The sequence below is a fragment of the Poecilia latipinna genome, unplaced genomic scaffold (genome assembly GCF_001443285.1).
Source record: "Poecilia latipinna isolate Pla-1442-1.1 unplaced genomic scaffold, P_latipinna-1.0 Scaffold247, whole genome shotgun sequence".
NCBI classification, from domain to species: domain Eukaryota; kingdom Metazoa; phylum Chordata; class Actinopteri; order Cyprinodontiformes; family Poeciliidae; genus Poecilia; species Poecilia latipinna.
The window spans coordinates 329,258-349,128 of NW_015112863.1; the positions used below are offsets into that span (position 1 = coordinate 329,258).

Here is a 19,871-nt window from a genome sequence, read left to right on the forward strand (position 1 = left end):
CCTCCCTCCCTCCCTCCTCCGTGTGTGTGCTTGTATGTCGTCATAGGAAAAAGTCTTCATCTCTTTGGTCCTGCAGAGAATTTGTGATTCATTCAGAATTTTGTGCTTCTGTCAGTTTCTCACGTACAAAGGCTGCGCAAAGGGAAGTGGCATAAAAGCAAACACATTATTCAACGGGCCGGATGTCCCAGGCATTTTTAATAGGCCTGATGACAGCTTTACTAAGCGCAGCAGCAGAGGCTATTTATAAGAATGCCGGTTTTTAAAACGTATTTATTAAATACAGGTATTGTGTATGATTCCCACATATCTACACCCACTGGACGGCATTTCCTGCAGAAATAACGCGGCTCTTCTGGGACCGACTGTGAGCTAACAAAGGTTCTCATGGAGGCTGGATGCTCTTCAGGGTCAGACGAAATACTGACTGCAGTCAGCAGAGACAGTTTGTCTGCAGTTTAGTCACGCTTTATTTTGTTTAATCACTGTTAAATATTTCAGATCATCAAAACAAAAAACAAATCAGATTATCTGAAGCACTTCAATGTGAAATAAATTAGAGCTGAAACAATTAATCGTGAAATAATCGATTTTTGAATTGATTAATCATTAACTGGAGTATAGAGACTAAAACGGCTGCTTGCTGGGAGAACAACACACTCAGAGCTGTAATTAAACCAAAACTGGACAAAAAAATATAAAGATTTTGGCAGTTAAGGTAGAAAAAAATCCTGCTTTATTTGTAAATCTGTTCTACCCAGAAAATTTAGTCAGAAAACACGCAGGAAACCAGAAGATTTTAAAGTGTTTACTGTAGAGATGTTGTTTTAATTGGAATGGAAAGATGTGACTTTTATTTGTTAACCTTTTTAATATTTATGGTAAATATTTACACCTCTAAACATCTGCAACAAAAAACTAATTTCTAGTTTTTTATCTTCAATTCTATAACGGCCTATATAGAATCATTTAAATCAAGTTTAAACAGTAAAACCATTCAAATTTATGTGAAATCATTGAGCCCCCGTTTCATTTTGACATTATAATTTGCATGTTCTACAAATATTAAATATTGTATTTGTATTTATACCTTGTTTTCTTCAAGATTAAATAAAGCTCTTGGGGAAAAATATTCAGAACATGAATAAAGTTAGCAAAAGATGAACATGAAACATGAAGTTAGCAAAAGCGTTAAGCTTAAAACTAGCTTAGTGTATTAGCGAAAGGTGTGCCCACCGCTGACATCATGTCTGCTCCAAACTTTACCTCTAACACTATTAACTTGTGTTAAACACATCAGTAGTAACAACAGCAGCCATTATGTTTATATATTCAGAAATATATTTTTTATTAAATTTACAATGATATTTTGTTGATGTGCCCGTTTTCTTGCTGCCCTGGCGGACTCAGACACACTTTGGTATCCCACCTCTAATGATAGCACTATCCTAGTCTCTTAATTTAAGGTATATAGAATGTACCTCAAGCAAGCAGAATTTAATAAGGAAAGCATCATAACAAGTAAGTGTAATATTCACCATCAACTTTTTTATCCATTTCAAAAACTGCAAAAAAATCCAAATAATTTTACATGAAAGTGTTTATATTTTTGCTTCCACCGATTAGATCTACTCTGGTTTTGTGCGTAATGAGACCAAAATATTTACTGTAAGCCTGTAGCTTAGTTAGCATGTAACCTAGTTAGCCTGTAGCCAACTTACCAATATGCTAATAACATTAGCATGTATTTAAATTTTTATGCACTTTCAATGATGGAGACAATATGAGGTAATGTGGTGTTATTCCCAATTCATAATTATGTAAGGGACCATTCACTAAGTGCGATTAAACAAAACAAAATCAGGTCAAGTTCCAGCTTGATCTTTTTATAAAGATGTCGTATGGAAGACAGTTCATGTCCAAACTCAATGTTGGCAACCAGTAAGCTCACCTTAGGGTGCTTATATAAGACTTCATACAGTATAAATGTATGTTTTGGCTGCTTCGTGGTATTTCGGATAAATATGTGCTTTAAGCAGCAAAAATAATTCTGTTATATTCAAAGGAAAAACTTTGTAAAGCTGCAAAAACAAGTTTGTCCAGAGGAATGCACCTTGTCTTTAGAGTCCTGTTACAGACAAGCAGCCAAGTTATAATAGGTTTTCAGAGCTCAGTGTCGTCGCTTCAGTCCATTTCCCCGTCTGGCTTCGCTCAGCATGGCGACTCTACGTACTCGTTGTCCAGCCGCGGATGAAAAGCAGAGGCCAGCGGGGGACTGAAGATTATGAGCCGCGGAGCCAGGCAGTCGTCCCGCCGGTGTAAAATGTTCCAGATGAGCATGGCGGCGGCCATGGTGGCCAGCAGGCAGGCTGCAATGTTCACGTAGCAGGAGTAGGACAGGTGTGTGTAGGGCCCAATCCGGTAGAACGTGACCAGTCCGATCACCAGCACAAAACCTGGAGACAAAATAGGGATGATATCAGCTTAAAATGCATAAATACAACACTCTGCAACAAATGGGACCCATCGTGAAGCTCTAAATTAGCAATACACGATCCACTGTTTTTTTACTTCCAGTTCCTATATTTGAGGTTTAGTAACAGCCGATCTGACACAAGAAAACAGCTGGACTGACTTAAAGCTACGACTGAAAAATATATCACCATATAAGCGTTTTATATTGATGATTATTTATTAGGTTTTTGTGTTTATATTTGAAATACTTCCAGACTGATGGCGTAACGTTTCCTGTTTTATCCGGTTTTCTCTCCACGTTGATTTTAATTTTTTAGCAGTTATGAACTGGAGTTTGAAACTGCTCCAGTTACCCAGCAGTTTGTTGCTGGGCAACCAAAGAACGAGTGAGTTGATTCACCACCTAGCTTAAAGGCTAACATCTTTCCTCTACAGCTCACGTCAACGCATCAATAGCTTAACTGTCTTGGTCAAATATGTAGAAACAACTTTAATTTATTCAGTCAGTTCAATTATTTTGCTTTTTTGGAAGAAAACGGCTGAAATAGTTTCAATAAAAATAGAAAAAACAGATTATAAACCCAAATATTTGCTGCCGCAGTTTATCAAAATTACTGAATTAATTTTTAAGAAACTTGATGACTTTAGTTAGAAATATGAGTTAGTAAATGATCATCAGATGTGTGGAAAATATGGCAACAGCAGTCGATGAGAACCAACACTCTGCTGGTCTGTTTGCTGATTTATTTTAAGTGTTTCATAATAATCCACCATTTTTCCAGGAAAAATGCTCAAACAAACCCAAGACCAAACAAAAAACTTTAATCCAAACAAACAATCTGAATGTTTCCTGTTCTGTGACCGTGGCTTTATTTATTTCTGTTTATTGAATATTTGGGGGAAAATAAACAGACACGCGTCCCTTTGCTTGTGTTTTACCAGAGTTGGAGCGCCGTGTGGGGTCTTTGAGTCAGAAAATCTGTTTCCTCTTGGGAAGAACTCCTGAGATCTCCGGATTAAACTCCTCAAAAGCACAAAAATATCAGGCCGGAGGAAAACCTTTCAGAAAGACCTTTGAAATGTTTCATCTGCTGATTTCCTCAGTTCCACAGAGTTTAACTCACGCAACCAGGAAGCTAGAAAGCGCCAGACCAGACCAGGCCTGGTCAGACCAGACCAGACCAGACCAGACCAGACCAGACCAGACCAGACCAGGTCTTCTGAGTAACTGGAGCAGTTTCAGGTTTCCCCATCCTGTTTCATAACTACTAAAAAATAAAAAACAACATGGACTAAAAACTGTGGATAAAACAGGAAACAAAAGACTAATAAATAATTATCGATATTGACTGACACTAAATGCTTACATGGTGATAAGTTTCTCAGCCATTTTGTCCAGTACAATCTAGTTCCAGTTATTTATAGTTTTTCCCCATTAATTACTATTTTTATTTATTTCAGTTAAAGAAAATATTTTTCAGTTTTCATTATTCAGTTAGTTTTAGTTAACTGTCATGACTTTGCTCCAGACCTGATGTCTGTTTGATCTTCACTTTCATTTCGTCACATTTTCTCCAGATTTCTCCAGGTGTGATCGGCAGCCATCCGACTGTCCGTGTCAGAAAACGAAGCTCATATCCGCCACGGTCTAAATAAAGTCGCCCAAAATAATGAGTGGAAACAGGGATGCTGGTGCTTTAGGATATGAATCAGTTTGTTTCTGGTTCATTTCTATTCCTCTCCACTTCTACAGAAAGATGGCCGTCATTGTTTCAGACGAGGATGTGGGCGATTATGTCTGTGTGCCATTGCGTGTCTGCGTCTGTTTGTATGTGAAAAATGTGACTGTTTTTATTGGTGTTTAACCTGTCTGGCTCCTGCTTGGGATAATGAATAATCTCCTGTCAGTTTCTCTGTGTGAACCTCTCCTTTGGCTCGGACTTATCTCCCAAACTTCCTTCCCCTTCTTCCTCTTTCCATCCTTCCTTCCTTCCCGCTTCGCCACACCCTCTAAGCCTTCAGCTTTGTATATTTCTGGACATTCGACATGAACTTCTAAATAAGGATGGATCTCGTAAATGAATTAGTCCCGTTTCTGTCCAGTTTTAAAAACTAAATTCCCTACAAATCAGTTTATTTTAATAATAATAAAAAAAGCTGTAAACTGCATTCATTTTGCTTTGAAGTACACTACAAAAACACCAAATCTCACCCAGTATGCTTAGTTTTGCTTCTAGTGCAAATATCTTATTGTTTGAATTAAGATAAAATTAACTTATAACCTTTCAGCAAGATATAGCAGCTGGTTTTAAGTCAATAATTCCTTGATATTGATCAAAAAGTTCTAGATTATTTCACTTACAACATGGCAAATTGTCTTATGAGTAAAATTTATCTTCTAGTCAAACTAGAACTTTTTCATTAATATGAAGGAATTATTTAGTTAAAACAAGCTTGTATTATGTGCTGAAAACTTATTTGTTAGTTGTCAAATAAAGTCGACTAGAGCCCAAAACTATCACTCTTTCATAAATATTAAGAAACTGTTGACTTAAAACAAATCCTATAACTTTCTGAAAGGTTATTTATAAGTTTTATCTTATTTTAAGTGTAATGAGACATTTACTCTAGAAACTAAAGTTTGTCTTTGTGTTTTTGCAGTGCGGTGGCAGGTCCAGTATTGGGCCTTGAATCTTGATTATTGTTAATGACGTCGTCCCGCCCTCTCACACTTCATGCTCAGTTCCACAGAAATTTGGCACGTCCGAAAATGAAAACATTCCAGGGAAAAACAGCAAAGGGTAAAAATATCTCCATTCATTCAGAGCTGAAGCCCATTGACCGACTCACTGGGGTGCATCGGTGAACGTTGGCAGCTTTTACACCAAAACTATGAGGAACTAGAAATTTATTCAGCACTAACAGAATAAAAAAGCAATGTACTGTTCTGTCTGCAGCGATTCAGTTCAAATTCAGAAACACTTTATTCATCCAAGTGGGAAATTAAATTAATAAAAATAGTGTCTTGCCAAAGTTTTGACACTTTTCAAATATTTTCACGTATTGTCAGGTCACATGCATACACTTACACTGCAAAAACACAACATATTACCAAGTAATTTTGGTCTAGTTTCTAGTCCAAATATCTCAGTACACAAAAAAACTAATTTATAAGGAACTTTTCAGCAAGATATAAGAGCTTGTTCAGAGTCAATAATTCATTAATATTGATGAAAAAGTTCTAGTTCCACTGGCGCCGTTACCTAGCAACCCCAGCCAAGCCTAGCCCGTAACCTAGCAACCCAGTTCTAGTTCTACTGGCAGATTATCTCACTTATAACAAGACATTTTAAAGGGTTTTAAGTGAAATAATCTGGAACAAGTAATTTTTCATCAGTATTAAATAATTATTCATCTCCTATCTTGGTGAAGATTTACTTGTAATTTAGTTTAGTCTTATTTCAAGTGTATTAAGATATTTGCACTAGAAACTAGTCCATAAGGACTTGATAAGATTTAGTGTTTTGCAGTGTAAACACAGTGTTGGTGTAGCATCTTAGCATTAACCCAGCTACCATTTTGGCAGTGTGGACGTGGGAAAAACTGTGATTAAGAAATATGAAACAGTTTGAACCATATCCTGTTTCCCTCCATGTTTTGGTGAAGTTGAAAACAGATTTAAATCTATAAATCAACGGTTTGCCTGTTTGAAGCCTTAAGGCCTCGTTTACAGATCTTCACTGTTTGATTTTCTCTTTCTTTTAGCGGTGTAATCTGTTGGGATCTTCTTGCTTCTTGTTGACCTTGTACGGCGAGCAGGCAGACATTTTTCCAGAGAACATCATTATTTTTAGACTTTGAACTGAAATTCATGACAAACTCTTGGCTGCTGAAGTCTGGGCTGGTTGTGTCTAATATGGAAAAGTACAGTAATTTTGGGAGGGTCTGGACTTCTGTCCAAGGCCTAGATAAAGCAGGAACGCGTGCTTTAACTGGACCAACGATAAAAAGAGGATGCTTTGCTGCTTTCTGTAAACACAGACATAAAAGCCAGTCCATCTTATCTGGATGGAGCGATTCCCACCCTGCTGCCATGTGTGCTGCAGGATATTTCCCCACTGAAGCTCACTGAAGCAAACACACAAACACTGAACCTGCGTATGCACACTCCGCCCTCTGCAAGCCCACACACAAACATCGAAAACCGTCTTTCCCGTCCGTTCCCCCTCCTCTGCCTGCTGCGGCTCAGGGGTTTGCATAACAGGTAGTCGCAGACATTTCCTCGTCCTGAGCAGGGATATCCTGGCGCCCGACAGTCGCTGCCTGCTTCGCTGCGGCTCGGCCCGTGGACTCTGGACCAGGACTAAATTTAGACCCAGAGACCCCTCAGCTCCCGCTTAAAGCCGAGAAAACACCGAGCAAAACGCAGCAAAACGTGTTTCTGCACTGCAAAAATACAAAATATGGCCACGTATTTGTTCTGGTTTCTTCTGAAAATATCTTAGTGCCCTTGAAATAAAACAAAAATTACTTACAAAAACCTTTCAAGAAGTTATAAGAGCTTGTTTTTAGTCAATAATTTCTTAATATTGATGAAAATGTACTATTTCCTTGCCAGATTATTTAACTTATAACAAGAATTTTTCTGATATTATAAGTAGGCATGTTGCAGTAAATCAATTAATGACATGATCAATCAATTAATCACATGATAAATTAAAATGAGCTCAGTAACTTTTATTTGATTTATCATTTTTCTCTCTTTCTACTAAGTTCTGGTCTTTAGTCTGGTGCTTTGGTCTCAACCAGCCATTTTTTATGAAGTACGATTTTATTTGTTTTTTCTGTCGTTTTGTTTATTTTGGTTACTTTAAATGTTTTCCAATTCCAATGTTAAAATTGAATTGGAATTGAAAGTTTATTGATCTTTGAAAATGATCAGTAAATCATTTTATTGATTTTTAGTGCATTATTATGCCATTAAAACTGTCTCAAAACAGCAACATTATTGTTTATCGCAATAACTTCTGGGAAAATGTATCGTCCAGCAAAGGCCTAAATATTAGCTTGTTGTGAAACACATAATTTATTCTGGTTAGGATTGGTCTGTGGTCCACTGGGGCGACTGTGGCTCTGTGGGTAGAGTCGTCATCTTGTGATTGGAAGGTTGTAGGTTCAATTCCAGCTTCCTCCTGCCACATGTCAATGTGCCTCTGGGCAAGGCACTGATCTGCGTATCGGTGTATAAATGTGTGAGCGTTTGTGAGTGCGAATGGGTGAATGTGATTAGTGTTAAGCGCTTTGAGTGGTCAAAATTATTGGAAAAGCGCTAGATAAGTTCAGTCCATTTTCCATTCATACCAAACATGTTCATTACATGCCTGCCCAGTTCTGCCTATTTTGAGCTCCATTCAACATTTACACTCGCATGTGAAATTGCCTGCAAACAGATGTGCAGTTATACAACTGTCTATTTTTGAAAAGCAGAAGTGGCGCCTCCTGCACAACCATCAAGAATGCAGCAAGTGGTTTATGTTGTTCAGTGAACAATAGAACACCAAATCTGACCAAATATTTTTGGTTTAGCTTCCAGTAAAAATATTTTAGTACGCTTGAAATGAGACAAAACTAACTTACTAATAACTTTATAGAAGATATATGAGCTTGTTTAAAGTAAATATTTCCTCCATGTTAATTTAAAAAAAAGTTTTTGTCCCTTTGGCAGATTATTTATTTCACTTATAGTACAAAATTTTCCCATATTATAAGTACAATTGATTTAATTTTCCTTTAATAAAATAAGATTGTAGTTTCACTGGCAGATAACCAGATATTTTTCCCGCGTTAAAAGTGAAATAATCGGCCAGTGGAAGTGGTACTTTTTCATCGATATTAAGGAATTATTTACCTGGTTGCTAGGTAACGGGGCTTGGCTAGGCTACGGTTGCTAGGTAACAGCAGAGTGACCGTAGAATATGGCTTCACTTTCCGGAGGATTCTGAAACGGCTCATTTCCCGGACTCCAAATTTCGGTGGAACTGTTTTTTTTGTTTTGTTTTTTTTTAAGAACCTGAGTTGTTTTAAGAAGCAGTAGAAACCAAAATGGAAGAACAAAAACGTTCAAAATGAGACCTGTCCCTTTAAGAGCTTATTTTTTATTATTTTTATGTCTGCAGATCAAAGTCAAACAACGGGTGAAAGCTTAAAAATAAAATTATTATTATGATTAAAAATTTACCAGTAGAGCCAGGATACATTTTACTAAAATCTGAGTCTCGTGCCGGGCCGTTGCCATCGCTGGCCCAGTTTGGAGCAGCTGAATACTCACTGGCTAGCTGGAAGAGCGCAGCGATGGCCTCCTCCCACCACTGGGACTCCTGCGTGACGAAGGGCAGCTCCATCAGGCCCAGGAGGAAGATGAGCTGACCGGCCGTCAGCGCCACCGTCGCTATCAGGTTGCACGCTCGCATCATGTTGAACTGCACTGTGGGAGCAGAACAAACGGTGCGTCAAACCTCCACGTTCACAGAAAACAGCAGCACAACGTGAAGGGTTACAGTTGCCGTTGGTGACAAGGTGGCATTGTAAGGGCTCGTTTTTATGAATGGAGAAGCGCTGCCAGTAGTACCCAGCTGAGCGTTTCCCACAGTTGTTTTTGAATGGCAGTTTCTGAATGGAGCCTAACGTAGGAAAAGCTTTTAAATGTTCACGTTTCTGCTGAGCGGATTGGGCGAAGCCAACAAAAACACCAGAACCTGTAGAAACCGCAGCGCATTCAGAACATTCCTGACCAACTTTCACACGATGCAATCAGACCGACTTCATTAGACGGATAACTTTACTGGGATGAAACGGTCGGCTGAGTCTGACTGACTGGACAATGAAACTGAATAAAGTGAATCTCCTTTTAATCATAATTATTTGAGTTAATTATGATATTTCTGCCTGCAGTTAATAAAAATACATTTAAGAGTAGAATAATCTAAGATTGGAATACTAATATAAGGCTATAAAATATGAAGTTTTGTGTGTGTGTGTGTGTGTGTGTGTGTGTGTGTATATATATATATATATATATATATATATATATATATACACATGCATTTTATTATTTAAAAATTATATTACATATTCTAATTCATTTATTTTTGTCCCTTTTGGCCCTCCATACACCTTAAAAATCACGTCACTATGATTCTGAAAATCATTTTGTGGCCCCTCTGGGATCCCGACCCCTACTTTTGGCAGTAGATAAAACCCAAGTTAAACTGAAACCCCCGGGTACTGGGAGCAGATTTTAACTTTTCCCCCTTACATTCATAACTGCCCCCCTCCCTCCCAGTTAAACATAAACATATTTGGTAACCATGGAAACGTCAGACTCTTGGCTAGAAGCTGATAAAAAGTATTTGAGTTGAGCAGAAACATTTGGACTGCAGGCCAGATATCAGTGACCAAGAACCTTCATTAAAAAGACATTGTATGGAGCTCTGGTAGTGCCAAAAAACAAGTATATGCTCTGGTAGTTTAAATTTTGTTTTTTGTTGGGGGGTTGGGGGTTTCAGCAAAATATGCCCAAATTTCCCTAATTTTTCTTATTTACACTGGATTTCAGAAAACTTCTCTTCATTTGGAGTCAAATATAACAATTTCTTATAATTTCAAGTAATTTTGGACATCTGAATGTAAGTTTATTAAGTTTAGTAAGTATAAACAGGAAATCTCTAGTTTTGTAGATGGTGCCAAAGGCAAAATGATGAGTACGCTTTTAGTGAGTGTGAGTTCTTTCGCTGTTATGCCATTATGAACATTATATTAGTGGAAAAATGTCTCAAAACAACAATATTATAATTTATCACGATAACTTCTGGGAGAATTTATCGTCCAGAATAATTTGTTATTGTAACAAACTGACTCAGAGGTAGTAAAAAAAAAATCATTTTTAAAAACTAAAATTGCTAAAATGTTGCGATTTTTAAACTACTAAACAATACATAACGCATAAATTATATTAATTAAGCAGATAATCAGATCGTTGATCCAAAACTATAACTGGTTTTACTTTCATAGATGAAGATTTGTTCAATATTTGAAGAAAACAGAGAAAATATTTAATCTTTTCATCAATAAATCCAGGATTTGGTTCAGTCTTCATTTGAAAACACTTCAGTAATTCAGCCAAGTTTTAACCCATTAAAAGACTTTAGTGCAGCGATTCCCAAACATTTTAAACCAAAACAGTTTTAGCAGTTTTTCCTTCTGTCCAGGTCAGACAATGCTACATAACCATTGACTTTAAAATGTTGTTTTTCTCTCATTTATTCTCTATTGGATAATTATTGCATTTGTTTTGCACATGTCAGGCCTAATAGATGCTCAGTCAATGTGATTTGATGTAATTAAATCAGTAAAGTCAGTTTGTGTCTGTGCGCTGAGCGACCTGAACTCTTACGTTTGACGGTGCTGCGGGACTCCTGGTAGCCGGCGAACTCCGACCCCCAGCCGATGGCGGTGCAGTGCCTCTGCGTGCCGTGCCCCCGGCCCGCCGCCTGCAGGTCGTCGCGTCCGCGCTCGGCGCCTGCGGGACACATCCTCCACAGCCCCACGCTGCGCTTGCGGCCGTCCTCCAGCGCCTGCAGAACCCAGCTGGGCGTGAAGGCCGCCACGTTGTTGAGCACCAGGGACAGCAGCGCCACCGCCACCGCCGCCGCCACCAGCCTGCGCACGGCCATGCGACGCCCGACGCCCGCCACCGCTCCGCCGCCGTCCTCCACTTCCTCTGCTTCGTCCAGCTGTCACAGGAGTGTCGCTTTAGCTAAAGAACATCTCCATTCATCGTCATCCGGGAGCCGGTTGTCGTGGCGACGGATCCTCAGCCCTCCTCCTCGGACAGCAGCGCTGGTACCTGCGGGTTGGTCCAACCGGCACCGGGGTCCATTCCACCTCCTTCCACTGGCTGCAGCTTCACGATCACTTAAATCTGCCCGTTTGTTTTAACGCTCCTTTTTTGCACTTTTCCCACTTTGTGTTTTTTGTTTAGTTTCTGCAAAGCAGCAGCATGTTTTTAAAATAAATCTTTGGACAGTTTGAGTCGACTGGAACAAGAAGTCCTCTCCGTTTGTAGGTCAGAGTTGAAATGTGCTGCTCATCAGTTTGCACATGCCCTCCTCCAGGATCGATTTAAAAAAAACGGGTTTGTGTGTGTGAGCGTCTAAAAAAGAATCCCGTTGCAGACGTCACGGCCTGCTGGATTCTTTTGTCTGGAGAGCAGGGGGCGTTTGCGAAAGTCCTCCTTCTCCCATGTGCAACAAACACGCCAGAGCCAGCCAGCAACAGGATGCGTTTCCTGAGAGGAAAAGAGGCCAAAAGCAGACCTGTTCCTCCTCTTGTCTTTCCTTTTCTGGCTCTCTAGATCTCACCGCTCCACTTTTTAATCTGTGACCATAAACAGAAACTTTGGCCGTTTGCGCGCGCAGCTCACATTCTTATGTTTCTGTTGGCCTCCACTGGTGGGGCCCCCAAAGATTTGGGGTATTTCCTGTTGCTCAGCTTTCAATAAACAAGCCACATCTGTATCTGCTGAAGCGAAGAGGAGGGAGGCGATGCAAATGGAGAACAGATGGAGTAGGAATTTAAAAATCTGGAGACGAAGCCAAGGTTGAAAGAGACGGAGGATCCGTTTACGTCAGAGAGGCGAAAAAAGGGAAAACTGTTCAAAGTGCTCACTGAAAATTCCTGCAGTTTCACCTGGAAGTTTGTAACGAACCGCATGCAAAAAGTAGGGCAAAAGGTCGAACAAAAATGTAAAGATAGACAAACAAAATCTGAAAAGTGTGGCGTGCACAAATAATACCCAGTAAAATGCAAGAAACGCATAAGAAGTCCAATTTAAAGACATATATGAGTCAATAAACAAGGTGCAGAGGAAAATGTTGCACATGACCCTGAATAAACAGTGAAACATGGTGGTGGCAGCATCATAGCGGGAGGCTGCAGGAAACTGAAGAGCCACTGAAGGAAACAACATGAAAACCTCTGAAGACACTGAGAGCAACTTCCTTCCTCACAGAATGGAAACAATTTAGACTTTAGCGATTAGAGGATTTCTCTGTAGTCTTTGGCTAAAAACCACAAGTCATTTCTCCTGCTAGCGCTAAGCTAGCACCTTTATTTGGGCTGTATCTACCCAGAATGCCCTGCTCTAGTCCACTTCCTGCTTTTGGAGTGGTCTCCGCTCCGCTTGGCGTTCACATAGGCATCCAAACAGAACCAGAGTTCACTTCAGCCTAACCCAGACCGAGGTTTGTAGGCAAACAAGAGTTCGCTATTTTGGTCTATTACACATTCACAACTCTCCAACCAAACCAGACTTTCCAAGAAGCGGACTGGAGTTTGATTAAACCGGACTGGAGTTGGATTAAAGCGGACTGGAGTTGGATTAAAGCGGACTGGAGTTGGATTAAAGCGGATTGGAGTTGAATTAAAGCAGACTGGAGTTGGATTAAAGCGGATTGGAGTTGAATTAAAGCAGACTGGAGTTGGATTAAAGCGGACTGGAGTTGGATTAAAGCGGACTGGAGTTTGATTAAAGCGGATTTTTCCGTAGAGAAATTCCAGTAAAATAAAGTGAATTCTTGTTGATGTAGCGTGACTAAATCTAAACTATGAAAAAAAGAAAATCTGTTTCTAAAGCTGAATTAAGCGTAGATTTCACTCTGTTGGTAGGAAGAACCAGCCATGTTTGAGTCAGGCCTCAGTACCAGTGAGCTGAAACAAACAGCAGGATAACTCTAACATGCTCCATCATTGTATGTGAACAAACAGGAAGTCATCGGATGTACGCACAGCAGCAGTTTTCACTGCTGAATAATAAATAGCATTAGAATGAGCCACAGTTTCTCATCCCTCTGTGTTTTCTTCCTGTAGTAAAGCGGTGTGGGAAAACATGGCACGGATGTGTGTGAAAACCCGCCGGCTGGACGTGGCCCGAATGTGCCTGGGGAACATGGGGAACGCCAGGGCAGCGAAAGCCGTGAAGGAGGCGGAGGCTGAGCCCGAACCCGAAGCCCAGGTGGCCATGTTGGCCATTCAGCTCGGCATGCTGGTGAGACGAGGAAATTATCTGATTAACAAGCCGCATAGAAACAGATCCTGCTTCATCCTTTCATTACGTTGTTTAATTTAGAATAAAGTTGTCCCCCCATTCCAGCCTCTGAACTCACCAGCTGCGTTTCCATTTATCTTAAAATTGCGCAAATTGGAATTTTGAAAATAAATTTGGTTAGTGCAAACTCAGCAATTTCTAAAAAATAACTTGCTCTAGGATGAAACGTATCGAAATAATAATTTTGCAAAACTGTTATAGTTTAGCAAAATACAAAACTATGCAATAGTTTTGCAAAATACAATACAATAGACAATGTTGCTACTGGAGGAAACAACAAAGAAGAAACAGGAAGTGATAAGAGGATGGTGTTATTGCATGAACAAACTTATTTTAATTGTGTTTTTTATCTAATGGAAACACTGGAATTATGAAATTAGTTTTTTCTTTTTTTTTCGATCTTAGAAAATAAAGTTTTGTGCACATTTGTAATGAAAAGGCAGCTACTGTGAGTTTCAGTTGTTTTCTGTTAAAGGTGACCGGTTATGCCTCCTTGAACAGACTAGGAAAGGCCTGTGGCCTATGCAAAACATTTTTAGCACAAATTTATTCTTAGATAATTTTAGTCTGCTCAGTTCTGCCTATTGTGAGCTCCTTTCATAATGAGCTACATTCTCTACTCCTAAAGCGCTTCACCAACTCTGAGTTTGGCATGAGATACAGTAACAATACAGGCTGCTTTAGGGTGTCTTGTCATTGTAAATCCAGATAAGCTGCTGCTGGCCACGCCTCCCAAATCAACATTTACACAAACAGATGGGCAATTATACAAAACATCCATCTTTGAAAAGCAGAAATGGAGCCTCCTGCACAACCAGCAAGAACACAGCAAGTGGTTTCTGGATGGTATGTCAACAACAAAACGCTTGTCTTTTCCAGCAGCCATTATGCAGCGCATACAGGTGACCAAACATGCTGGAGCTCCGTTTTGGTTGCTAGGTAACGACACAGTGTGACTCAACAATCGGGAGGATTTTGAAAGGGCTTGTTTTCCAAACACCAAAAAACATTAACTTATTGCCAAAAAATGGCCAGATGTTTTTAGAATCAGTTGAGACCCAAATGGAAGTACAGAAATGCGTAAAAAGTGAATTTTTCATCATAGGTCCCCTTTAATGAACCGTCTGTCCGGCTTTCGGTGAGGCTACATCCCTTCAGGCCCGAGCGGGACTTTCCTGACTGAAGGCATTTATCTCCTTCCTGTCCTGCAACAGGAAGATGCAGAAAAGCTGTACAAGAGCTGTCATCGCTATGACCTGCTGAACGCCTTCTACCAGGCCTCCAGCGAATGGCAGCGAGCTCTGGAGACGGCCGAGGCTCACGACCGCATCCACCTGCGCACCACCTACTACAACTACGCCAAGTACCTGGAGTCCATGGGCCACAAGAACCTGGCGCTTGCTTAGTAAGATGCTGCGTTTAGCTGGAGGCTTCAGGCGGATTTACTCTGGAAATGAGGGGCGATAATCAGCGTTTCTGTTCCAGTTATGAGAAATCAGACACTCACCGAGTCGAGGTTCCCAGAATGCTGCAGGATGACACGGCGTCGCTGGAGTTATACGTCACCAAAGCCAAAGATAAGTAGGTTTTTCTGACGTCGGCAGTGTTTGAGCTGTCTGCATGACATGGATGAAGTTTAAACATCCATCCTCTTGTGAATCCAGGAACATCTACAAGTGGTGGGCCCAATACCTGGAGAGCCAGTCCAACATGGAGACAGCGCTGCTGTTCTACGAGCGCGCTCAGGATTACCTCTCCCTGGTCCGAGTCCACTGCTACCTGGGCAACATCCCGGAGGTACTTCTCTAAACACGTTTAGCTCACCAGCTAATATTTGCTGCAGACACTGAACAAAGTCTAATTAGGGAGAAAAACTTTCCTACTTACCAGTTTTAGGAGAAACTCTCTGCAGTTCTTTGAAAATCACATGCAGGATTTCAAAGACCTTCAACATTTTTCACATCTGAAAAATCTGGCGTGTTTGCAGCGCTGCTAAAAAGCTTTGGCTGCGCTAATCCTGGAACACTAATCATAATCATTTGTTCTGCAAAAACACTAAGCCAACACAATGTTTAGCAGAAGCTAATGCTAACGCTCTAAATTCAGCCGTGAGGTAATGACAGACGTTACAACATATTATTAGAGTATTTTATAATCGAATGGATTCGCCTCAGTATGGTTTGTGCATGGGTAAAGCATCCAGAACTTTGAGAGATTTTCAAGTCAAAGTAAAAAGTACAACGTAGCACAAATACTCCTAAAAGTGATTTTTTTTTCCCCAAAAAACGTACTAAAGTAAATGTAACTGAGGAAATGTCACTAGTTTCTACCAGCTCTGCATATGAATCTGTTCATTTGGCCGCAGGCGTCTCAGATAGCCAACAACACAGGTGACAGAGCAGCATCGTACCACCTGGCCAGACATTACGAGGGTCACGACGACATCAAGCAGGCGGTCCACTTCTACACCCGGGCCCAGGCCTACAACAACGCCATACGGCTCTGCAAGGTACCGTGCTCCTCTCCGGACTTCAGGGTTTTTCTGTGCGGTTTGCTCAGCTTTGTGTCTGAACAGGAGAACGGTCTGGATGACCAGCTGATGAACCTGGCGCTGCTCAGCAACCCGGAGGACATGATGGAGGCGGCCTGCCACTACGAGGAGAAGGGCAAACACCTGGACCGGGCCGTGGCGCTCTACCACAAGGTCTGTGCAGCCGGGCCTCCACAAGGTGGCAGTGTTGTGTCATATGCAGGGGGTACAATGTCTTAAAGGGGCAGTATTCTGTAAAATGAACTTTTTTTATCTTTCCATCGTGTTATAATGTTTTTCCCTCATCAAAAACAAACCTGGAGTGTTGCTGCGATTCTTTCACGTATGTCTGAGAAATCCTTTAGTCTCCATGGCAACCATTCAGCTGTGCATAACACTGAATATCTGTTTATTTTCTCTCTCTGGACATTTCTGTCAGTCAAACGTTTGAGTCATGCACATTACTCTTCATTGCATTTTGTGACTCAGATCGGTCGAGGCTGCTGCTAATTAGCTGCTAATATGTCTTTGACAGCTAGATGCCAAGTCAAGTTTATTTATATTTCAGCAACAACAACAGTTTTCTGGACAATGTTTGTTTTCGCCACTGGCTGTAAGCAGATGTGAGCTTTGTGTTTTTTCCAGGCCGGTTACGTCTCCAAAGCGTTGGAGTTGGCGTTCGCCACCGAGCAGTTTGCTGCGCTGCAGCTCATCGCGGAGGAGCTGAATGAAAACTCCGACCCTGCGCTCCTCGCTCGCTGCTCCGACTTCTTCGTCCAACATTCCCAGTATGAAAAGGCGGTGGAGTTGCTGGCAGCGGCCAAGAAGGTAGCCGCGTCACACAGTCCTTACCTTCCCAGCTGTTGGCCGGTGCGTGCCCTGAAGCGTTTTTCTGTAAATGTTCAGTATCCTCAGGCGGTGGAGCTGTGCCTGACCCATAACCTAACGATCACCGAGGGCCTGGCTGAGAGGATGACGGTGACGGACGCCAAGGACCTGACGGAGGAGGCCGGCAAGGCTCTGCTGGAGAAGATCGCCGACTGCTGCATGAGTCAGGGCAGCTACCACCTGGCCACCAAGGTGTACACACAGGCCGGCAACAAGCACAGGGTAGGACGACATCGGCTTTATGTACTTGGTTTGTTCCAGTTCACTACAATTCACCTGGAATATAGATAATATCACAATAATCTGATCTGATCTGATGGTCGGACGGATGGATGATTGGTTGTTGGTTGGTTGGTTGGATCCAGTTCTGGTGGTTTTCTATTGGCTCGTTGTTTCTGCCTGTTGCCGGGCAGAAATGTTTTCCTGCTGTTCTTTAGAATCTTGTGACGATTTGTTTTAGTTTCCTTTTTTCCTCCAGTCAGACATGAATCCTCGTCTGCATGACGACTGTTTTTATTTCATCTCAGGCCATGAAGGCGCTGCTGAAGTCGGGCGACACGGATAAAATCGCTTTCTTTGCCAACGTTTCTCGTCAGAAGGAGCTTTTCATCATGGCCGCCAACTACTTCCAGTCCCTGGACTGGCGCAAAAACCCAAAGAACCTGAAGCGAATCATTGAGTTTTACACTAAAGGCAAGGCGCCGGACCTGCTGGGCGGCTTCTACGAGGCTTGTGCTCAGGTAGAGAAACTCCAGTTATTATTATTATTGTTAATAGTTTGTCTGTTGCTATGCTAATAATATGTCTGATTCTTTATTTCAGTGACTCTGTTCACAGATATTAGATGAAAACGTTTTTTTATCTTCTGTTCTTATTAAATTAGGTGGAGATAGATGATTACCAGAACTATGAAAAGGCGCTGGATGCTTTGATGGAGGCGTTTAAGTGTCTGTCCAAAGCAAAGGACGGTTCCTCTGGACAGCAGGAAGTGAGGTTAGCCGACCTGCAGCACAAGATCGTCCTCATCAAGAAGTTCGTCCACATACGCAGGTAAAACCATGAGAAAGTGGAAAGGCATGATAAAAATATGTCTTATTTAGCAAATATCAACTAAAGATGTTTGAGTAGTAAATGAAAAGTATAATTATTAAAGCTGCACGCTGTCTGTCCAGCTCATCGGTTGGACCATATGAACATCTGACTGTAATCTGGATTTCCTGTAATGATGTATTTAGTTCTAAATCTTTTCATTTTTGTTCTTACAGTTTCTGGTTGAAGTATTTAAGAGTAAATAAAGCCAACGTTTTTGTGCATATTTAAGGATATTTTGGTGTTTTGTGCAAGTTTTTCGTTTGTCTGTGAATTAATTTAATTCTGCTCTCGCTGCTCGCTAAGAGTTTTTACATGTTGCCATAGAAACATCCAGTAACAGATAAAAGTCGCTAAATCTGATGCTAGCCAATTTTTTTTGAACAAGTCGTTATCGGGTCTATAAGGTGGTGAAACGCAGCGATAAGTGAATTAATTTGGCAGCGGTTGTTGATGCGTCGTCCTGACGGCGGCGGCGCTCAGCGCCAGGTTTGGCCACGCCCCTCTGTGTCTAATGGCTCCGCCCACTTTGGTGGGATTCTTCAGAAATGCCTGGGGGCGGGGCTAAACCTTCCCAGGTTGGTTGGCCACAACATTAAATGTATTTTATTTCATGTGTCGCGTTACAGTCCTGCGTGGTTTAGCTCGTCTTCCTCGTGGTGACAGGATGCCGGCGTTTCTCTGCAGGCTGCACCCAGAGGACCCGGACGAGGCAGTCAGGTTGTGTGAAGCCCTGCTGGAGGAACCAGAGTTGGACCCCGCCGTCCGGATCGGAGACGCGTACGGCTTCCTGATCGATCATCACTGTCAGCAGGGACGCCTGCAAACGGTGACGCTCTGCAGCCACTAACAGATTATTAAGGACGAGCGTTTCCACAGAGACCAGATCTGAGCTGTTTCGGCCCGAGCTCAGAGATAAATCCAGGAGCTGAGTCTCATCAGAGCGAAAATGTTTCTGGTTTTACGAGAAGCAAAACCAGAAAATGTCTCGTTCAAGCAAGACAAGTTTTACGTGTCATTTTAGCGGCAAGTTTGTTGTTAAAACCAGAAAACCTTCCGATTTTATCGAGATAAAAAGCTCGCTGAAACGAGTTTTATGTCTTATTTTCTATCTTGTTTTAACAATAGTTTCATGTTAAAGCCAGAAAACTTTCCCATTTATCGAGAAGCAAAACACGTTAAATCAAGAAAGTTTTGACTCTCGCTTCAGAAAACCTTCTCGTTATTACAAGATACAAAACTCGTTAAAAGGAGAAATAAAATTTTTTTTTCTGCTATGCTGTGATTTCTTAAAGTGTAAAGAAACTATTTCTCACCCAGTTTCCTCTAGACAACATTTCTTATTTAAAAGAGAATATATTTTACTTTTAATTAAATATAAATGTCGTTATAGCGAGCTTTTAAAATCTCGTTAAACCAGAACATTTTATGATGAGAAAGTTTCTCGCTTTAAAGAGATTCTTCCCCTGAATCCCTCTGGCAGTGACTGCCTTCCGTAAAGCCGATGTAGAAACATTTAATCTTCCTCCTCAGGCGTACCAGAAGCTGGAGGAGCTGCAGAAGCTGCTGCCGTCTCAGAGCATCAGGTTCTACATCAGCCAGGCCAGCCTGGACGCGCTGCAGAAGGAGATGGGCTTCCCTCTGGAGAGCGGAGACCACAAACACGTCCTGCGGGAGGACGACGAGGTGGAGGAGGACCTGACGGTGTGAGCAGGAGGAGGAGGA

At 41.3% G+C, this 19,871-nt stretch overlaps 2 protein-coding genes across 2 annotated transcripts in view; one reads left to right on the plus strand and one right to left on the minus strand.

The window, feature by feature from the left end:
- ift140 (intraflagellar transport 140 homolog (Chlamydomonas)) overlaps nt 1-19,871 on the plus strand; it is a 47,301-nt gene that overhangs the window by 24,065 nt on the left and 3,365 nt on the right. Inside the window, exons 20-31 of the mRNA XM_015032641.1 lie at nt 13,402-13,579; nt 14,854-15,044; nt 15,125-15,220; nt 15,304-15,436; nt 16,005-16,148; nt 16,215-16,343; nt 16,815-16,997; nt 17,076-17,279; nt 17,585-17,797; nt 17,941-18,107; nt 18,834-18,975; nt 19,680-19,870. Coding sequence (XP_014888127.1) covers nt 13,402-13,579; nt 14,854-15,044; nt 15,125-15,220; nt 15,304-15,436; nt 16,005-16,148; nt 16,215-16,343; nt 16,815-16,997; nt 17,076-17,279; nt 17,585-17,797; nt 17,941-18,107; nt 18,834-18,975; nt 19,680-19,856 — 1,957 coding nt within the window. The 3' untranslated portion in view covers nt 19,857-19,870. The remainder of the gene's footprint in view (nt 1-13,401; nt 13,580-14,853; nt 15,045-15,124; nt 15,221-15,303; nt 15,437-16,004; nt 16,149-16,214; nt 16,344-16,814; nt 16,998-17,075; nt 17,280-17,584; nt 17,798-17,940; nt 18,108-18,833; nt 18,976-19,679; nt 19,871) is intronic.
- Nucleotides 1,324-13,055, minus strand: tmem204 (transmembrane protein 204). Its single transcript, XM_015032642.1, has 3 exons — nt 10,928-13,055; nt 8,804-8,959; nt 1,324-2,456 (listed from the first exon to the last, which is right to left on the minus strand). Exons 1-3 carry the CDS (start codon nt 11,205-11,207, stop codon nt 2,212-2,214), a joined length of 681 nt encoding a protein of 226 aa, XP_014888128.1. The 5' UTR covers nt 11,208-13,055; the 3' UTR covers nt 1,324-2,211.

Excerpts from the sequence above, each read along its gene's own strand:
- tmem204 (XM_015032642.1), bottom strand. The coding sequence starts at position 11,207 with ATGGCCGTGCGCAGGCTGGTGGCGGCGGCGGTGGCGGTGGCGCTGCTG. Across the intron at positions 8,960-10,927 it reads GTCCCGCAGCACCGTCAAAC|TGCAGTTCAACATGATGCGA; the intron begins GTAAGAGTTCAG and ends CTGCTCCCACAG. Across the intron at positions 2,457-8,803 it reads TGCGCTCTTCCAGCTAGCCA|GTTTTGTGCTGGTGATCGGA; the intron begins GTGAGTATTCAG and ends TTTTGTCTCCAG.